The sequence below is a fragment of the Lampetra planeri genome, chromosome 25 (assembly GCF_965212315.1).
Source record: "Lampetra planeri chromosome 25, kcLamPlan1.2.h2, whole genome shotgun sequence".
In the NCBI taxonomy this organism is placed as follows: domain Eukaryota; kingdom Metazoa; phylum Chordata; class Hyperoartia; order Petromyzontiformes; family Petromyzontidae; genus Lampetra; species Lampetra planeri.
In genome coordinates this window covers 1,389,839-1,410,622 of record NC_136131.1, presented here as the reverse complement: position 1 = coordinate 1,410,622, position 20,784 = coordinate 1,389,839, and the positions used below count along the sequence as shown (strand labels likewise).

The 20,784-nt window shown below is 50.0% G+C and overlaps 1 protein-coding gene across 2 annotated transcripts in view; it reads left to right on the top strand.

Moving 5' to 3' along the window:
• The window catches only part of LOC144727219 (spectrin beta chain, non-erythrocytic 1-like), a 166,128-nt gene extending 145,344 nt beyond the window's left edge, over positions 1-20,784 (top strand). For both annotated transcript variants that reach the window (XM_078605894.1, XM_078605895.1), the window contains 11 exons: positions 1,279-1,368; positions 2,087-2,362; positions 2,989-3,119; positions 8,017-8,221; positions 10,921-11,295; positions 12,214-12,458; positions 13,835-13,973; positions 14,903-14,987; positions 16,760-16,956; positions 17,905-18,008; positions 19,074-20,784. In XM_078605894.1, coding sequence (XP_078462020.1) covers positions 1,279-1,368; positions 2,087-2,362; positions 2,989-3,119; positions 8,017-8,221; positions 10,921-11,295; positions 12,214-12,458; positions 13,835-13,973; positions 14,903-14,987; positions 16,760-16,956; positions 17,905-18,008; positions 19,074-19,245 — 2,019 coding nt within the window. In that variant the 3' untranslated portion in view covers positions 19,246-20,784. The remainder of the gene's footprint in view (positions 1-1,278; positions 1,369-2,086; positions 2,363-2,988; positions 3,120-8,016; positions 8,222-10,920; positions 11,296-12,213; positions 12,459-13,834; positions 13,974-14,902; positions 14,988-16,759; positions 16,957-17,904; positions 18,009-19,073) is intronic.

Genomic DNA, 20,784 nt, shown 5'->3' with positions numbered 1-20,784 from the left:
AACCTCTGCCTCTGATCTCGAAACCTGATGGGGTTCAACAACGATGACGTCATCCTGCACTATTTAATACCGGAAGCAGGTGGATGGCTTCATTATTCTGGCAAATTGCCCGAAGATGCTGAATGTAATTTCCAACCAAACGTCGTACTCAATTTGTAAATGTTGTGGATCTACTCTTCAACACCCCGGTGGGCTAAAGCAGCGAACTATTTTGTCTTTTGTCAACGTGACACATTTTTTGTTGATTGGCCGCGTCGGGTGGTGGAGGGTTAGGACACATTTATAAATAACGCGATCTAACCCAAAAACCTTTATTATGAAGAATCTAAAAAGTTTTTCAGTGGTAGAATGAGCATGGGGGGGGGGGGTGCTCACCACGATAATTTTGAGACCCTGAGCCAGGTGTGGAGATTTCACTTTTTTTACTTAGTTGGGGACAACTGTTGAGTGCTACCAATTTGATCGACCTCATTGGGACGACGTGTTGCGTTGACGTGTTGTGTTGACCCACGTCCAGGATTTTGAACTCGCAGTCCCAGCCGTTGGTGGAACCCGGGCACTCTGCCACACACGCGAAGGAAGTGAACAGCTCTTGAGCGAGGATGCGTGAGCCAGTGTCTGCACCAACGGGCATTTTGTTCGTGTACAGGCTCTCTGGGGCCTGTGTGAGCCTGTGCCATACGGCGCGAGAGCAGTGCCGCATTACCCCTGAAGCGTGTGGACTGTGGACGTCACTCACTACACGAGGCCCTTTCTTTACACAGTCCTGTGACTTGGGCCAGCCCTGGTCATTAGTTTATTAGGCCTAGAATCAGTCACTAAGCGTCGGTTAAAAACTCCTAAACGTATCAGTTGAGAGTTATATACTCACGTGATTAATGCCACCGACTCCCAGTGTTCTTCACAAATAGAATGCCGCGATGCATGAGGGAGCTTTACAAGTTATGCTGCTAAAATAAGTTCACCTATGGCCGGTGTTGGTTTATCACTGCAGCAGTTGACATCGTGTGATGTAGTGCTGCATCAGTTAACCGATTAATGATTTGTAATTAAGATTATGACATATGCATAACATCACATGTTTGAGAATCTGTGATGAATCTTTGCTGGTTGTGGCTGGCAAGGAATTTGCGTAACCCCTGCAGTGAGTATAGGCCACTCACATTGACCACAATATTAAATAATCATGGAATCTTGAATACAATTCTGATCCTGGATCATGCGTGGCGCCGGTGAATCGTTAACCCTCTTTGCCCCCCTCCCCCCACCCGGAATCAGCTCTGGGTCGAGGAGCGGATGCCACTCGCGACGTCTTCCGACCACGGGAATAACCTGCAAACGACGCAGCTCCTCATCAAGAAGAACGAGGTAGGGGGTGGCTCTTTGCTCCACCTCTGTGGGATCTGCAGGGGCGTCATGCCACCATGCCATTGGCAGCAATGGAGAAGAGGCGCGTGTCATTTTAATGCTGTGTAGAGGGACAATTATATTTTGTTGTATGTACGTGCGATTGGAAAGGCACCACTAATTAGCTCCCGCACCTCCCATTACCATGGTTGTCTACGTATGGTGCGAAATAAGTTCCACATACATACATACATACAGTTCAACATATATTCATACATGTCACCTTGCAACGCTACACGTTGTGTTCGTTTACCGTGCATTTTTAATCCAATAATGATGCTGCTCCATGCCACTCCATCGACTAGAAATCTGAGTGCGCGTCCTGTACAAACGGTGCCAGGCTGGGCACTGTTGCGCGCATTGCTGCGCCACCAAAGCAGTTGGTCAGCTGACAACCAACGCCGATGAGTGGCAGAAGAAGCGAGAGGTAGATTTTCTAACGTATGTTGCTGCCTTTCCAGAAATGGGTCGCAACACACCCTCCGGCAAAGCAAACGGCCATTTACAAACAGCATTTCTGCCAGCATTTTTGGATAACTCGTAAACATATCCTATTCCAGTTCCAGAAACCACAGATGTCCTTTGAGAGAGGGCATCCCGGCCTCCGTGAGGTTTCCGCCGCCGTGACGGTGACCAGCGAGCGACGCGACGAAGCTGACACGGCGTGTGTGACTTACAGACCCTGCAGAAGGAGACGGAGGGCCACCGTCCGCGCATGGAGGAGGTGTACCAGCGGGGGAAGGCGCTGCTGGCCCGCGGGGTGGTGCCGCCCAGCGGCGGCGACCGCCTGGAGGGGTTGAAGGCGACGTGGACCCGCCTCGGGCAAGAGGTGGACAAGCGGCGGGGACGGCTGGAGGCGGCGCTGCGGGCTCACCAGTTCTACTGCGACGCGGCCCAGGCCGAGGCCTGGATGGACGAGCAGGAGCTGCACATGATCACCCAGGAGAAGGCCAAGGTGGGGGTTGTTGTCAGCCTCGCTTGTTGCGACGGCGGTGTGATGCGCCGCTCAATATTACGGCGATATAAATACCGTGGTCGGTGATCGTGATGATGATGATTATAATAATAATGTTTTGTTTTCCGCGGGACAAACCTTACTGAGGGTTATCAAGACTTCCTCTTTGAGGAAGGTTTTTGAAAACTTGCGCGTGACGTCACTAGGGCCTAGAGGTTAGTACCGCACGCTTTGAGATGTTGACAGACAGTAGAGGGTATAGAGAGAGAGACATGGTTGCTAGGGTTACTGAATGGTAGTGTTTGTTGTTGCTTCCTAATTTTTTTTTAACAAAGCCTTAAATTGTCGAATTTACTTACGAGACCATCCAGATTAAGCTACGTTTTAGTGAGTTGCCGAGGAAGGAAGAAAGAAAAAATAAAAGACATCGGGACTTAGATGAGTGTAACGCTGTGCTCCGTGGTCCACTGGTCGCCTGCGGAAACGGTTTTAGCTACAACAGTTCAGAGGAGTTTTGGCTTAGAAAAGTTTGTAATTGTTACACACGGTGACCCACGAAGACAGTGTGGAGGGGTGACAGCGGTGAGTGGAGCGTGGCTTCAACAGGGGTTGTTGTTTGTGCGCAGGACGAGGCAAGCGCGACGGCGCAGCTTGCGCGCTGCGACCAGCTGGAGCGCGCCGTGTTGGACTACGGCGACGCGGTGCGCCGGCTTGGGGACGGCGCGCGGGCCATGGTGGACGCCGCACACCCCGACAGGTGGAGCAGCAGCACGTCCACTAAACCGTCCATTCGCTGCGCTTGTCAGCGGCGTGAACTTCCACCCCCTCTCCACCCACCCTCCTCTTTGTATCTGTAGCCATCCGCACGTGCAATTAGCACGGTCGGCTACGTACGGTGCGAAAGAAGTTCAACGTACACACGTGCATCGTCCGTGTTGTCCGCAGCTTTGTCGTTTGTTGTATCCGCAATAAGGGTTGCACTGAATAGGAAGTGTGCAGGATGGAGGAGGGCCTGCTACTGAGAGGGGCTCGCCGCACATTTGGCGACCGAGTGGAGAAACCTAGGAGCAGAGGGTGGGAGGCTGCCAGGGCAGTTTTATGGGTCTCTGTGAGTTTGTGGGTCTCTGGTGCTAGTCTGTGAGTCTCTGCGTAAGTGTATAGGTCAGCGGTCGGGAACCTATGGTTCGCGAGTCATATATGGCTCTTCCGGTGACGGCATATGGCTCCCAGACAATTTTGAGTTGAAAAAAATAATAATAATATAAAAAAAAAAATCAGTTTGGAACTGATTTTAAAATACTTGTGATATTGCTTAATAATATTGTGTCATTTTAAAGTAAACAGAAATTAGTTTTGAAGATAAATTTCACGGGTCACGGGTTCCGTGAACCGTGACCCGTGGGTCGGGACGGGAACCAATGGCTCGCGAGCATGTCACGGGTCATTGTAAAGGTGAAGAAATCCATTTGATCAGATAGCCAACTAGTTTATCCGCTTCAACCCTTGTAACGGAAAAGATGGCGAAAAGAAAAAAAGACGATGATTACCGTGCATTCCAGGCTGCGTGGACAGAGGAATTTGCATTTGTGGAGAGAGCAGGATCTGCGGTATGTCTAATATGCAATGATAAAATTGCATCGATGAAACGGTCAAATATAAAGCGGAACTTCGATACGCACCATGCTTCATTTGCATCGAAATATCCAGCGGGGGACAGCAGGAAAAAGGCATGCGAAGAGCTACAGCGGAGAGTGCAGACGAGTCAGCAGTAACTACGTGTGTGGACCAAGCAAGGTGACGGGAATTCCGCTAGCTTTGCGGGTGCTTTGGCAATAGTAAGGAATGGAAAGCCATTCATAGATGGCGAGTATGCCAAAACATTCATGCTTGATGTGGCCAATGAACTGTTTGATGACTTCCCAAATAAAGACAAGATAATCAAACGAATAAAAGACATGCCTCTGTCAGCAAGAACTGTTCACGATCGTAGCATCATGATGGCAAATCAAGTCGAGGAAACACAAATTAAGGACATAAACGCCGGGACATACTTTTCTCTCGCGTTAGATGAGTCAACAGACGTTAGCCATCTATCTCAGTTCAGTATAATTGCCAGGTATGCTGCAGGTGACACACTGCGTGAGGAAAGCTTGGCTGTTTTGCCAATGAAAGGGACAACAAGAGGGGAGGATTTATTCACGTCTTTCATGGAGTTTGCTAAAGAAAAAAAACTACCGATGGATAAACTTATTTCTGTCTGTACTGATGGTGCAACCCTGTATGTTGGGGAAGAACAAAGGATTTGTAGCGCTTCTCCGTGAACATGAAAAGAGAGCCATCCTAAGTTTTCATTGCATCCTGTACCAGGAGGCGCTTTGCGCTCAGACGTGTGGCCAGGAGCTTGGTGAGGTGATGTCGCTGGTCATTCGAGTGGTCAACTTTATTGTTGCCCGAGCTTTAAATGATCGCCAGTTTAAAGCTCTGTTAGAAGAAGTTGGGAATCATTATCCCGGTCTGCTTTTACACAGCAACGTGCGTTGGTTGTCAAGGGGGAAGGTGCTCAGCCGTTTTGCAGCTTGCCTGAGTGAAATCCGGACTTTTCTTGAAATGAAAGGCATCAAGCATCCTGAACTAGACAACACTAACTGGCTCCTGCAGTTTCACTATCTCGTGGATATAACTGGCCATCTGAACCAGCTCAATGTGAAAATGCAAGGTATTGGAAATACAATCTCATCCCTTCAACAAGCAGTGTTTGCATTTGAAAGCAAGCTTGAAGTCTTTCTCAGGGACATTGAAATAGGTCGTCTTCTGCACTTTGAAAGACTGCGACAATTTAGAGATGCATGCTTAGCAAGTGACTCCACTCAACATCTGGATCTCCAGCAGCTAGCTGGCTTTACGTCCAATCTCCTGCAGTCATTAAAAGCACGTTTTGGAGAATTTCGTGCGCGCACTGGTCTTTTCAAGTTCATCACTCATCCACATGAGTGTGCAGTGGACAAAGTCGACCTGACATGCATCCCCGGGGTCTCTATCGGAGACTTTGAGCTGGAAGTTGCTGACCTGAAGGCATCAGACATGTGGATGAGTAAGTTCAAGTCACTTAATCGAGAGTTGGAAAGTCTTGCGCGACAGCGAGCAGAGCTGGCGAGGGAACACAAGTGGACAGAAATGAAAAATCTTCAACCTGAAGACCAGCTGATTCTTAAAACTTGGAACGAGCTTCCTGTGACATACCACACAATGCAGCGTGAGTATTGCCGTATTGACCATGTTTGCTCTACATATGCATGTGAGCAGTCATTCTCGCATATGAGGAACATTAAGACCAACCTACGCTCACGTTTAACTGATGGAAGCCTTAACGCCTGCATGAAGCTCAACCTCACCACGTATGAACCAGACTACAAGACCATCAGCAAAACCATGCAGCACTAGAAGTCGCATTAAAAGTAAGACATATTTAATTTATTATACGTTAAAAATACTATATGGCTCTCAATGAAATATATTTAGAAATATTTGTTTTTTATGGCTCTCCCAGTCAAAAAGGTTCCCGACCCCTGGTATAGGTGATTGTGGGAGTCTATAGGTCTCTCACGTGAGTAGAAAGCCAGATGGTGTGAGACTTTCAGGGCGGGTGTTTGAGGTTGCCTCGTGTTGACTGCATCAGCCGCTGTGGGGTCTTGGTGGAGGGGAGAAAGCGCTGGCAAGGAGAGGTGTGCAGCTGGTGTCGGTGGCTTTGGCCACGGTGACCCCTGACCTCATCTCTGTTGGCCACAGGCAGGGGAGTGCGTAACGCTGGATGGCAACCTTTTCTTTTTTTGCAACAACATGTGGGCTCGGCAAACCACACCGGAAGATTCCAACAACAGGATACGAAGAGCCATTCCGGATCGGTGGAACCACATGAAAGTGAAAGGCACGAAAGGGGAAGGATTAGGGCCCCCCCCCTGCCCCAGCCAAGTGGAGACCTCGTGCAGGGGGGTGGGAGATAGACGATTCAAATGGGGAGAGTAGACAGGGAGAGGGGGGGAGAAGAACAACAACAACCAGCACACTAAGGGAAGGCCTGGGGAAAGGGGGCGCAGAGGTCGGGACACCGAGTGGCAGCCTTTTAATGAAGCCCAAACAAAAACTTGTGCCGTCATTCTCTCGGTGACAAACCCCCCACCCACAGGGAGTTACCGGCTACTCAAGTCGCATTGCGACCCGAATTGTAATTTCATCATCAGCTTCACCGTTTAGCTCACGCGCAGGTCACCCAGATTCTGCACAGAACATATCAGCCGTGGCTATACCGTAGGTCCTCATTTTGCACCAATCAGGATGATTGGTTCTTTCGGTAAAGTCATGTGACTTTCCGGAAAGAAGCATAGAATATGAATTCCTGCAGTCACGAAAGTTTTAAGTCAGATTGATTTTTTTTACACATTTCTTCTTCACGCAGTCACGGCTACATGCCTAGGTTTGGCAGTGTGCTCGCCATCTCAAAGCTCCACACATTGTATATTTGTTTTATATGTATGGAAATGTTTTAATCGAAATTGTTGTCCATTGAGGTGCGCCATTCTTGGAAATCCATAATATCCGAAGCAGAAAGCATGGCCATATCACATCAACAACAACAACAGCCGTGATTTGCCACTAAGTGGCGGTGATGTCACCACGGCGCTTGTGCCAGGCCCGCTGCCAGGAGGTCAGGGGACAGACCCAGGTGCCATGGGTTGCCTGACTGAGATGACTGGCTGATGCACCACCTGTGCTCCTTACTGTGCCAACTTATCATATACAGTGATACCTCGGTTCACGAACTTAATTCGTGAACTGACTCTGGTCGTGAACCGAATTGGTCATGAACCGAGGCACATTTTCCCATAGGGTTCAATGTAAATCCGGTTAATCCGTTCTGACCTTTTTTTTTGGTTTTTGAAGCACAAAAATATGAAACAAATGACAATACACATTACTGTAGTACTGTACAGTATAGTAATGTATAAAGAGAGAACACTAACCTTGCTTGAGATGACTTCTGGCATGGAGGAAGGCAGGTGGGAGGCGGGTGGGAGACAGTAAGCACTCAAACGGGTGAACTGTACAATACAGTAAGTACAGTATTGTACAGTACAGTAGTACAGTACTGTATGTGCTAAAAAGCACACCAAAAATCAAAAAGTCACTGAAAGTGTCTTCACAGTACTCACAGTACTTATTTCTGTGTCTCTGCTTCTCTCCACGATCTTCCTACAGGAAGTCACGACCATGTGACAGCCTGGAATTAGCATAAAAATGGCCGCGGCTCCTGTTCGTGAACCGAAGCGGAGTTCGTGAACCGGAGAATATTTTATGAAATTTTCTGTTCTTGAACCGAGTTGTTCGTGAACCGAAGCGTTCGTGAACCGAGGTATCACTGTAATATCATACACGTGTACATATGCGCAAGCTATAGACGCATATTAGTGGCTCACATTAACTAATCTGATTTAGTGGTGGTGTGGTGGTGGTGGTGGTGTGTTGGCAGTGGTGGTGATTTCGTGGCATTGGGTGGTGTTGTGGCGGTATTGGTGGTAATGTCGTTGTGGCGGGGGTGGTGATGTGGTGGCAGTGCCAGTTGGTAACGTGCCGGCCGGCGGTTGCTCTGCGCGTTCCAGCGAGCAGATCAGAAGCAAGCAGTCGCAGGTGGAGCGGCTGTACCGCAGTCTGCAGGAGCTGGTGCAGGAGAGGCACGTCGGGGCGGGGGGTCTGTGCAGGCTCTTCCACCTGCAGCGGGAGGTGGAGGACCTGCAGCAGTGGATCTCTGAGAAGGAGGTCCTCGCCGTCTCCCCGGAGCTGGGCCAGGACTACGAGCACGTCACGGTACGTCGGCGGGCAGCACACGCTGCTGCCTCTGCGGCTCCCTGTGTTCACGCAGTTTTATTTCATAAAAATATAAAACAATAGAATTCTCACGACGTTTCGATTGCAACACAAGCAATCATCGTCAGGTGTGAAAACCAAATTTTCTTGCTGTGGTTTTCACACCTGAAGATGATTGCTTGTGTTGCAATCGAAACGTCGTGAGAATTTTATTGTTTTATGTTTTTATTATTTTATTCCCTTCTACGTGACTTTACCGAAAGAACCAAGAATATGAATCCCTGCAGTCACCAAAGCTTTAAATCAAAATGTATTTTATTTAACTCGACTATTACCAGGTCGGGCTCACTGAGCTATAGACAGCTCTTTTCAGAAGCGACCAGGCTATCACAAATTATAGCTCAACGAAGTGGCTTGTCATTGTGTGGAAATTGACAGCAGACAGATACTCTGAATGTACGTTTATTATAAATATGGAGGGACAAATTAGAAATCCTGGACAAAAATATACGCGACCGCGGGGAGAACGTGCAAACTCCAAACATGCAGGCGTCAGGTTTGGGATCGAACCCACGACCACCCGTATACCAGCGAGGTGGTTAACGTCTCCTGGCCACCGCGGTGCCCTCCGTGTCCAGGGCTGGCAGTGTGCTTGCCCATCTCACAGCTCCTCGCTATACAGCCACGTGTCTTGAAGGGGGACGTTTTCAGCTCCACAATTGAACCTCATGGCGGGACCCCGGGGCCCGATAAGCCCCCGGCTCTCGCATAAGCATTATATTATATGTAAACAAAAACTTTGCTCTTTTTCACCAATGGGTTTGAAGGATGGTGGCAAGTGTTGTCTTGTTAAACTTTGCCTTTAAAACTGAAAACTACTTAGCTGAAGTACCTCTATTTAAATGCACTATCAAAAAAATAATTTACACCCCTCTGTCAATCATCGTGTTTCTCAGTTTGGATTTGTGAACACACTTTGTAAACGGTACATAAAATAGTACGCGTTTTCAATGCGCTGTTCATATTGTAACAAGCGTTTATACCAATGTTACTCTACAGAGTAAGTGGGTCGCCGCTCCTCTTATCCGCATTTATACGAGCGGTATGTGGGGACTATGGCTTAACCGCAAAAAAAACCTATTTGCACAGATGCATACGGACAAGAGAAGTATTATCAAACAGGTAATAGGATTGTCATCGATTGATCCTGCCGGCAGACATTGGAAGGTCACAAATAATAATGAAGATAAGAGAGTAGTTTCACTGTATTATGACAACAGAATGATCCGCGCCAGGTGGGTCATGGCGTTTATGTGCGCGGAGGGACCGAGTCGCCAAAAGTAAATAAATAGATTTTGACTTCCGTTTATTCGGGACCCCGTGGTCCTGCCATAAGGTTGAATTGTTCCACTCGTGTGGCACGAGTTAAAATGGCCGCCATAAATGTTTTTTCTCGTTGTGGCAATGGTGTAAGTTGGGTTAGTTTATAAGGTCTCCCCCCCCCCACCCCTATTTGTATGTACACGTGTATGTAAATGGACGGTCAATTTCGATTTTGGCCAGTAGGTAGCTGAGCAGGACTCTTGGGTGGTTACCTTGTAAGCATCTCAGCCACGTGGACAATGGAGGCCTGGGGCAGGCCCTACTCAGTGTGATGTACATGTCGTTTCGTTTTACAGAGATTCATAAATAATCGTGTTGCCATCGTTCTGGAGCCCCGCATATCTTCCTTTCGAACGTGCAACACTTGAACGGCATGCAGTGTCATCCGCTTTAGCATCACCGACACACGTGGAGATACGGGTTTAAAAAAAGATCCGTATTCCTTTTGCATCATCTTACTGGGTTCTCAAATGCAGCATAATAGCTACACCGTTGCCCACAGTCAAATGCATGGAGGTTTTACAGCCAGTGAACTACACACACACACACTTACTCCTCGTCTTACTGAAGGTGACCTAAATGTTTCATAATCGGGCTACCACCTCTTCTACTGTAGACCAAATCCAGACATTTTTCAATCAGCCAGCTCTCTTCACTGTCTTACGGTGTTGAAGTTCCACACAATACCGCTGCAAAATCTCGGTACAGAATCGATTTCTAGCAATGGCTGTTCTTCATTGCACATCATCAGTGTGGCTACGCACAAGAACCAGTTTCGTAAAATGTGACCTATTATATGTTTGTTCTTTTAAGGCCACAGCAACGATGTTTTTCAGTAAAAGTAGAGTTGCCACCTGTCCATATTTGACCAGAACAAGTCCAGAAATTGGCACCTACTGTGTTTGTGGAGCCGGAATTGATTTGTCTACTTAGATTTGTGTTTGTGTTGCTAACTGTGCTTGTGCACCACTGCCAATGTAGTGGCAGCCACATCATGGAGCGATTGTTCACTTTATGCACGGGCGGCACTCGTGCGGTGGCTAGGAGATGTTAACTACCTCGCCTGGTATGCAGGAGTTTGCGTGTTCTCTCTCCCCTTAGTCATGTGAATTTTACTCCGTGTTTTTCCCTCCACATTGAGAATAAACATGCATATAGAGAAGTTTCCACTTGAAAAGCCACTTCGCTGAGCAATCATTTGTGGCCAGGTTGCTTCTGAAAAACAGCTTTGTAGCTCAGTGGGACCGTACCTAGTAAAATACAAAGTAGTTTCGTATTTTTTTAAACAAGTAGTTGTGCGTGTTCTGCTCACTCAGATGCTGCAGGAGAAGTTCACGGAGCTGGCCCGAGACACGGAGGGCATCGGGCAGGAGCGCGTCGACGCCTTCGGCAAAGCGGCCGACGAGCTGCTGCGCGAGGGCCACCCTGACTCGCCCACCGTGTGCCAGTGGAAGGCCTCGCTCGACGCGTCGTGGCGCAAGCTGCTCGAGAAGATGGCCACGCGCAAGCGGGGCCTGGCGGGCTCGGCACGGATTCACAAGCTGCTGCACGACGCGCGGGAGCTGCAGGGCCGCGTGCAGGAAAAGCGAGCACAGATCCCCGAGGAGTCGGGCCGAGACCTCAACCACGTGGCGTCGCTGCAGCGCATGCACTCGGCGCTGGAGCATGACCTGCTGGCGCTCGGAGCACAGGTAGCTCGGAGTGCGGGTAGCATCGCACTCGCCAGCTTCCCTGCGAGGGGTTCCGTTGTCTGGCAGCACTGTGCTGGAGGAGTGGACGTGCGAGTTGCGGTGAAACAGCCGAAGCAAATTCTGTAGACCTTTTTAGGCTCTCGTGGAGCGTTTTTACTTGCTGAACAGTTGCTTGGCACAGGTCCAATGGACCAAATTGGTGAAGTGGCTAGGAACAAACGGGGCTTTCAAAATTGTAATGGATAAGAGTTGACAACTCATCTCTTGAAATTCAACAAGGTTATTACAAGAGTTTGGAACAAGAGGAAATGGGAAGGAATGCCAAAGTTGAGCAGTGCGAGGACGAGGGAGACGTGGAGATCATTCTTGGTCCCCTTTCCCTGGAGGCAAAAAAGTGCACGCTTCGGCGGCTTGGCCCATTTCCACGAGTCACCTCGGTGCAACAAGATGCGAGACAGACGACACCAGACCAAAAAAAGATTCAACTCTTCATTTCAAGTCGTGTCCTGAATTGTGACAATTCGTGCAGTAACGTAGGCCGAGGGTGGATTGTTACGAGCCTCATCAACTGGGCTGGATTGCACGCGAGCCACTTTGCTGGCGAGTGACCCTCACCAAGCCAGGCGTGTGGGCTTGCCCTTCCGTGTTCTTGTGCGCCCATCTCAGTTGAGGTGATATTGGGCACTCTCACATCAAAACAGCAGCTTCTATAATTGAGGTTTTTGTTGGGTTAGATCACGTAAATATAAATACGTTGTTATACCCGCCACCACCACCCGATACAGCTAATTAGTAAGGTTTGTCACGTAAACATAAATCATTCCACTTAGTTGCTAGTTCAGCACTCACCGGTGCTTTGGAGAGTAAACCCACAACAACATTTACAATTGGCGGCTTCTGCCCTTTGGCTCATTTCAGGTGCAGCAGCTGCGCGAGGAGTGCTCTCTGCTGTTGAGCGGCGACATCGGAGACAAGGCGCCCGAGGTCCGCAGGCAGGAGGAGAAGGTGGTGGCCTCGTGGACCGCCCTACAGGAGGCCTGCAAGGCCCACCGGTTGAGCCTCGCCCAGGCCAGCGAGAGGTTCCACTTCTTCAGCCTGGTGCGCGACCTCATGCTGTGGATGGAGACGATCATCCGACAGATCAAGGCCCAGGACACCCCCAGGTGCGAGGGCTTCAGTGTCTCTGCGTGAATTCTGCTGCGTGACGGAGGGAGGCCGGCCAAGTGGCTCGGTGGGTGGAGCGAGTGGCTCGTGGTGGGAAGGCTTGCTAGTTTCAAATCCCGCTTAGGGGTTTGACTCGGCCTCTCATCCCCCTCTTTAGGGGCCATTAAAACAAAGTACCGCCTTGTGGGGAAGCCGACGGTGGTTGTCCTATGGACATACTCGCCCCTGCCGTAGGAACGTGGAATTTCCACCACTGGCTCAAGGTTGTAAACGGGAGGTGAGCACAACTAAGCTTCATTGCTCATTTGAGCAGGAAATAACTTTTTGACTTGTTTCCCGTAGAACTAAATTAAAGTCAAGTTTCTCTCAGTCCTGAGGAATGAGTCAACCCCCGACTGGGAATAGTGGATCGACAGCGCCACCTCAGGTCGTGAATCACTCCAAATCAGACGGTTGTGAAGTCAAATCTCGGTGGGGAGATCGCTCAGCCTGGCAGCTCACTAGAGTTGATACAAATGTGTGTGACTTTGTGGAAAGTCACCACTCCTCACGCTGTGGGATGTCTGGCCCCTTCCATGTAAATGTGGAATTTAAATGACTTCTCTGAGGGCCGGCAACCAAGATGAGCTCAACCCCCACTGCTCACTGTAGCAGGGAGGCAGTCTGCGCGTTTGACTGGCCACCTTGATTAATTTATTTTTAGTCGTTTACAATTAAGATTCAAAACAAATAAATAATATGCGCCCACGATTCCTAATGTGAGGGACAAAGCGAACCCCTACCCCCCCAAATATAGAAGTCGCACTCCTCCTATGATCAAAGTATAGAGGACAATGTACATTCTTGCGTAGCTTTTCTCAAATATAAAAATTGGTGAGAGTTAATACCGTATTCCCCATGTTACAAGACGCTCTGAAAGGTTAAACATTGTGCCTAATGTCAATAAAGTTATACGAATCTGGTCTCACACACACCCCTACCAGATTATAAGACGACCACCCACAACCTTTTTCTTTAAAATACAAGGGGGGGGGGGGTGGGGATGTGTCTTGTAATCTGGAAAAAATATGGTAATGGTTGTGTTTCAAGTTGGTCAGGGTGAATCCTACAACACCATAAGTGTCCTTTCTTCACGTGTAAGTGCACAGCTGTTTAATTATTTGGATACCAACCGTGTGTGGCCATTCCCAGTTACTGCGACAAGTGAGTCTCGGGCTGTTATCCGTGACGTTAAGCCAGACTTTGAAAACTCGGAACTGAGGCGAGGAGGTGCTACCCAGGGTCTCTTCCGAGTTGTTGTTCCTGATGCAGGGCCCTCTGCAGGCCTGAGCGTCGTCGTGGGCCCTCGTGAGCGGCGCTCTTGTGTTGACGACAGGGACGTGTCTGCGGTGGAGCTGCTCATGAACTACCACCAGGGAATCAAGGCGGAGGTGGAAGCCCGCGACGATAACTTCGCGGCCTGCATTGACCTTGGAAAATCGCTCATCGCGAGGAATCACGACGCCGCACAAGAGGTGGAGGCCTGCGAGACATTTCCCAGATTGGCCTCGCGTTGAGCACGCAGGCCATGACAGCCCAACTAGGCGTCGTGCCTTGAGAAAAAAGTCACAATTCTGCAAACGTTAGGTAGTAGCTCGTGTCTATTGGCAGTCACAAGTCATGAGTGGAAATTCACATTCGTGTGGCAGGGTAACGCTGTTGATTTCCCGCATAGTGATACTCTTTTTTATTTATCAACCCCCAAGAGAAATCATGAGCAGAGCAATTCCTCTGCCGGGATTTGTTCTCGTGACCTTTCTGATCGTGAGCTGGGTGCTTTGCCACCGCGGGTGTGCTTCTGTGGACACCAATCTAAACAAGTTAGGCAGCTCTTATGAAGCGCTGCATCGCGAAGAGAGCAGTGGTATATGGCAGTGTCGTCTCATCGACTCATCACCTTCGACCAGTGGCTCCTCAAGGCCGGGTGGAAGTGGTCCGCGGGACTCGTTGCGCCCAGGACGTTTCTTTTTTTTGTTGTTCACAAAACACCGTACGGCATCAGCCATCCCATCAATGTTACGAGTCAATGCCAAGAGAGTTGAAACATTTTTCTGGGTGCTTTAACCTTGAGGCGTTATGGGTGCACGGTAGTGAGAAGGAAAAATAATGTCGACGCGGGAAAGTTGCAAACCGCTGCTTCGTACTAAAGTTTTACAGAGTATGAAACTGTTACAACTGTTTCGCTCAGCCTCGTCGACTTATTCTTTACCTTTCGATTTTAAGCTTTCTTGCTGTGGTTTTCACACCTGATGATGATTTCTTGTGTCACAATCGAAACGTCGTGAGAATTTATTATTATTATTATTTTATTATTTCCCTTCTACATGACTTTACCGAAATAACCAAGAATATTATCTTTTACCGTCTGTATAGAGAAATAACGTAACCTTTGTTTTTGCTTTAGATTAAGGAAAAGCTGGAGCAGCTGAACGAGAAGCGACAGACCATGCTGGACATGTGGGATAATCGTTGGGACTGGCTGCAGATCTGTGAGTATCCCACGTGTACCTGGGTTAGCTCTGGACGTATGTGCAATGTACTTGCTGCTGATGTTTTGTCAGGACTTGGCTCTATGCAGGTACCTGCTGTTACCTGAGAACACAGTCATTCCCCAGATTACGTCGGGGGTGCGTTCATGAAAGGTGCGACAACGAATATCAAAACGACGTCAAAGCGATTTACAGGGTAGGTGGTGGTGTAGGCGAAGGCTGAGAAGCGACGGACACGAGAAAGGACGAACGATGCTGTCAGCAACGTAAGTGTGTTGGTTGACGGGACGCAAATCGAATCGTGGCGGTCTTAATTATGAAGTGGCGACGTATTTGCGAAACGACGTAAACGGGGGAGACGTAAATCGTGGTGTTACTGTGTAGCTCAGAAATGGCGTCATCGCCGAGCCATGCGGTAGCCTCCCGGTGGCCATCTGTAGCTCTCGTAGCCCTCCGTTGACCTAAGTCAGTGTGCAGTCATCAGCAATGTACAACACTGTTTGCACAGTGCCACAGCTGCAGTGTGGCTTGTCGTGAAGATCCCAACGGTGGAGGTTAGCTGCACAAAGTAAACTAAACTTTTTTTTATTTCACCAGGTAAAACCCACTGAGTTATTTAACTCTTTTTTTCAGAAGGGACCTGGTCACAAATGACAGCTCAGCAAAGTGGCTTTTCACGTGGAAATTTATAGCAGCCAGGGAGCGACGACTGTTGCATGTGTTACGCCAATTGACTTCATTTGTGGGCTTTCTTGCGAATTTGGAAAATGTGGACGATGACTCCGGCAAATGGTGTCCTTCCTCTCTAACGTTCACTGCGAGTGAAGCAGATACCACACCGCAGTAATGACCAGGGCGGCCTGCCGGATATGAACTGTGAACTTTAGCAACAAGCGGCGAACGCGATCCCGCCGGGCCACGCCAACCGCCTCCGTGGTCTTCAGGACAATCAAAAGAACGTCCAATCTGGTTTCCACCAAGGTTGTTGCGGATGCAGATCTCCTTTGCGTTATCAATGTGTAGTGACATCGCGGGATGTCACTGTGCTGTGCCGGCCCTAGAGAGGCACGGCGTGTGATGTAACGGCATCTCGGACACCGCAGTGATGTGGGTGTAGTACCGGCCCTAGAGGGGCTCGGTGAGCGCTGGTTGATAGTGCCAGCCCTACAGGATAGGGTGTGGGTGTGCCGGGGTTACTAAACGCCATGGCACTGTGGTTGACCCGAGAGGACACGTGACCGGTTAAGTCTACAAAGGGGCACCAAGTGGGGGCTAGGGGTGGTCACGTGGTCCGGGTCCAGATCCTGCTCGAGGATTCTGCCAGCCACGCCAGAGAATATAAGCCGGGTCGCCCAGAGGGATCGGCGTTGTTGTTCATCCTGAAGAAGCCTTCGTCTACGTTCTACCGAGTCTACAACACGTGGACCTGGACCCGAGCTGTGGTCCCGGTCCGTAGTAGCTAGTTAGGTTGTAATTAGTGGAGTTAGCCTGGTGATCACCACCCGGTTAACTACACCAGTTACTTTGTAATTAGTGTAGTTAGCCTGGTGGTCACCACCATAGGTTGTTATTCTGTTAAAGGGCAGTTACCCCGTGTGTTGGTGTTAAATAAATGTGTTGCCTCCAAGAGTACGTCTGCGACTCAGTTGAACTCACTACAAATGATCTCTTCCTCCTCCTCTTGTCTGGACGTGGATCCCACCCGCTTTCAGTGTTCCTGATCTCTAAATAACACGTGCGCCACCGTGCTTCCGTTCCTCCCGTTCCCACAGTGATCGAGGTGTGCCAGTTTGCGAGGGATTCAAACGTGGCGGAGGCCTGGCTGGTGATGCAGGAGGCGTGCCTCTCCACCACGGAGCTGGGCGACAGCGTGGACGCCGTGGAGAAGCTGCTGAAGCGGCACGAGGCGCTGGAGAAGCTGGCCTCCACCTGGGAGGAGCGCTTCTCACTTCTGGAGCGACCCACCTCGGTAATGGCGCGGCACGTTCGTGCTGTTAAGGTTTACCTGCGGTCGTTTCTGGGACACCCAGTTCAGGAATGGGGCCAGGTGGTTCAGGGGATGAGCGAGCGGCTCTCAATGGGTCGGTTATGGGTTCAAATCCTGGTTTTGGAGGAGTTGACTCATCCCATCATCCCACCATCCGAGGGTCGATACAATGAGTACTGCTTTGTGAGGAAGACCACGGAGGTTGTTATATGGATAGACTCACCCCGCCATAGGATTGAGGAATTTCCACCTCTGCTTCAGAGCTGTAAAGTGGAGGTGAGCACTGCCTCAGCTCTCATTTGAGCAAGAAATCACTTTGCCTTTTTTTCTCTCTTTGGGACTCATTCATTTCGTTTCGTAAAAGTTATCTCGTTTGTAATTACAAAAAAAATATTTTGTTATATAGGCCTAACCTCCTGACTGTTCTATGGGCAAGCACTTGAGCACCTGATGTATTGAGGTTGCGGTGCAAGTGTTGGTATTTACATCAGCTGGTGGCGGTGCGCGCGGACTCCGGTATTTGCAAGGCGGGCGCGTACGTAACACAAGAAGAGCACGGGAATATGGTTACACTAACTATATAATAGTTTACGTGGAGTATAATAGTAACGACGATAATAATAGTGATAACAGTAATAGCAGCAGAGCGGTGCTGCTGCTGCCGCATGAGGGTCGCACGAAGCCACCGGGCAGGACGCAGCTTCAGATCCGCGCGCGACGCACCAAGTGCTCGGTAATACCGAACTGAATGCTCTACGTCGTGCGGAGCGTCTCAACGGAGAGAGCAGGGGGGCTGCTGGCTGCAGGACCCCTCTGCTGCGCTTGCGAACACCAACGTGCGTGGGTGGGGGGGGGCGGGGGGCGGGTGTGCTTCGCTGTGCAGCATTCGTCACAGAATTCCACTCTTGCACCCCCCCCCCCCCCACGCAGTTGGAGATCCGGGAGTTCCGCCGCCGCGATGAGTTTGGCAGCCAGGACTCGCTGCACAGCAACCACGGCGTCGCGCTGCACAACGGAGCCGGACAGTCGGCCATGTGAGTTCGGTGGGGGGGGGGGTTCCCTCTCGGCACCCACGTTAGATCTTTGTGGGGGGGGCGAGGGGGCACGCGGCGGTGGGGGAGGGGGGGGGGAAGTTTGGAACGAGTCACGGACTGCTTTGTTTGCAACATGTAGAGATGAAAACGTTCTCAGGGTTTCACTGCCGCCATACGCAGCACGGCCTGCCGTGCGAGCGGTTCAGAGGAAAGTGGAGACGTGAAGACCACCGTGCAGCATTGGGTGTTGTATGAATCCAAACAGTCCTCGGGTTACGGCAGGGTTAGGTTCCCGAGAAGCATCCGTAACCCGAATTTTTCGTATGTCGGAAACTTAACAATTTCCCCCCAAAGTCTAGATAAATTCAATTGACCTTAATCCGAGTTAAGCTCGAGTGAGGCGTAACGCTAACCCACCTTACGCCTCGCTCTACGGTATTCATCCGCGGCCTCACCACGCTGCACCACTTTCGCTTACGTAACTAACGCAAACATTTCCGCATGTGGAATTTTCTTAACACGGTTTATGGGAGCATTTCCGTAAGGTCGGATTTCCCTAATTCGGGTCTTCCACAACCAGGGGACTGTCTGTACACGTAAATAACGGCCAGGGCGTTGGTCAACATTCAGACGTTACACTGTCGCAATGCCTATTGAGTGGGCGCCTCCGTGGGTGAACTTCAGCGTAGCTTCTGTGACTTCGCCGACGTGCGTTTATCTCCATACATCTTTCTTCTATCACTTCGGAATATATCTCTGTTCGAGACTAAATTTATTTCTCTCTCACCCTCATTCTACCTCATATCTCTGAGGAATTCATGTCACATCTCTCTTCTCATTATAATCTGATTAATGCCTCCTATCACACTCCTATTTAACCTTTCTCAAACTGGACACCTTTATTAATTTATTTTCGCTAGTTTACAATTAGATAAAAAAAATATATTCCGAATTTGAGGGACAAAGCGCACGTCGTAGTAATATTTAATATCATCATTACTGATGATTTAAAAAAGGGGGCTTCATCTGCACCAACCATTGATGGCCGCCATGATGTCTCCGCAGGGCTCCCGAAACCGACGCCCGCGGCGATCTCCCACCGTACAATGGCTTCTCAAACAGCTCGCCGCTCGACTCGCCGAGGCTGGGCTATCGCTCACAAACCTATCAGAACTACCGGCCCAAGCGCCGGGGCACCTTAGAGCCAGCAAAGCCGCACGGCGTCGCGCAAGACTGAAGGCGGCTTTCCGCATCAAAAGCCCTTCATCGGTTTGCTTTCATCTGATTTTCGTGAAATGAAATCAAATGTACGGCAGCAGGCCTTTGCGGGTTTGTTTAGCCTGTTCCCCTCGGTAAACGAGCGTTCCACGTGGACCGTTCTAACGACGACAGCGCAGTCCCGACCCGTGCCGTAACCACGTCTGCCAATCACACGGCGGATATCATGCAACGTCCTTGGCAGGAGGAGTAATTTGACGTGGCACGTTACCTCTGCACGAGACGCCCAAGCATTGGCGTCCTTAATTTAACACGTACCTTTTGCATGAAATTGTACAGAACGGTTCTGAATTACCCGACGTAGTACTTCGCGTCGGTGTCGTCGTACGAGAGCAACTCATTGGCCCCTTGAGCACAATCCAGCGTGAAAGTCAGACAGGTGAAAATGAAAGCGCGCGAATTTTAGTCAAAACTACCATTTCTCAACGTCGGGATGAGGGATTGTAACGTTGGCACTCGACCCGTGCGTGACAGTTAACGTGAGTGAATTCTGCAGCGTGACAGAATTGTTTTATTTTATACCTACGTGACTTTACCGAAAGAACCAAAGAGTATGGATCCTTGCAGTCAGATTGACAGAATTCTCTAGGTCATCGCATCAATGATACCATTGATCCCCAAGGGGTACGGACCTACTCCATGGTTCACCATTCTGATACGTGACCACAGCGGCCACCTAATGCCTCAATACATCCTCCTGCCTCGGTGCACGGCGGGGAGGGGGGGGTGGTTGTTGTCACGATGGCTTTTAACAAATGCAGTTTTGCACAGGTGAGGGTTTCGTGTGGATGGAGGTGCCGGGTTGGTGAGCGGTAGGGGCTGCAACGGTCCATTGATGAATCGATCGACTTTGATTCTTGAGCTTGTGGTGAGTGATAACATCCATCGAATCGTCTATTAGAATCTATATTTCCTATATCTTTAAATTGGTAAAAAAAGAAAAGATTCTCGAATAGACTCATCGTAGGGGACGTTGGAGGGGTGGAGTGGGGTTGGAAAATGGGGACAGGGATGGTGAATTGATGAATCGTTGCACCCCCAAGTGGCGAATGGACACGCGCACGTTCCTGTCCTTGCATAGGACGGGGGTCGATTTCTTTGCTTGTTCCCGCACTAGCTCGCTGTGAGGCGGGGGTGTGGACGGTTATGCCCCGACCGGTTTTATGTTCCAATTAAGTTGTGTACGCATGTCGCGTGCGAACTAACCCCTGTGCCGGCGTCTCGCCGTCCGAGAGCGCCATCGCCCATGACCCCCGCGCGGGCAAGACAAAAAGCTTCTTGCAGGGACAAACGCGTGGCGTCGAGCTGCAGGCCGGGCGAGCGCGTTCACAACAATGCCGGCGAGCGCGCGAACGGGACGGCCGAAGTCCCCCGGGGGGAGGGGGGGTGGTCAGCGCTCGTCAAGTCCTCGCGCCCGCCACGTAGCGCCCCGTTTCGAGCGCTTTGTAGGGGCGCCAGCGCTCCACCACGACGACGGACGACTTTTGAATCTTTTTAA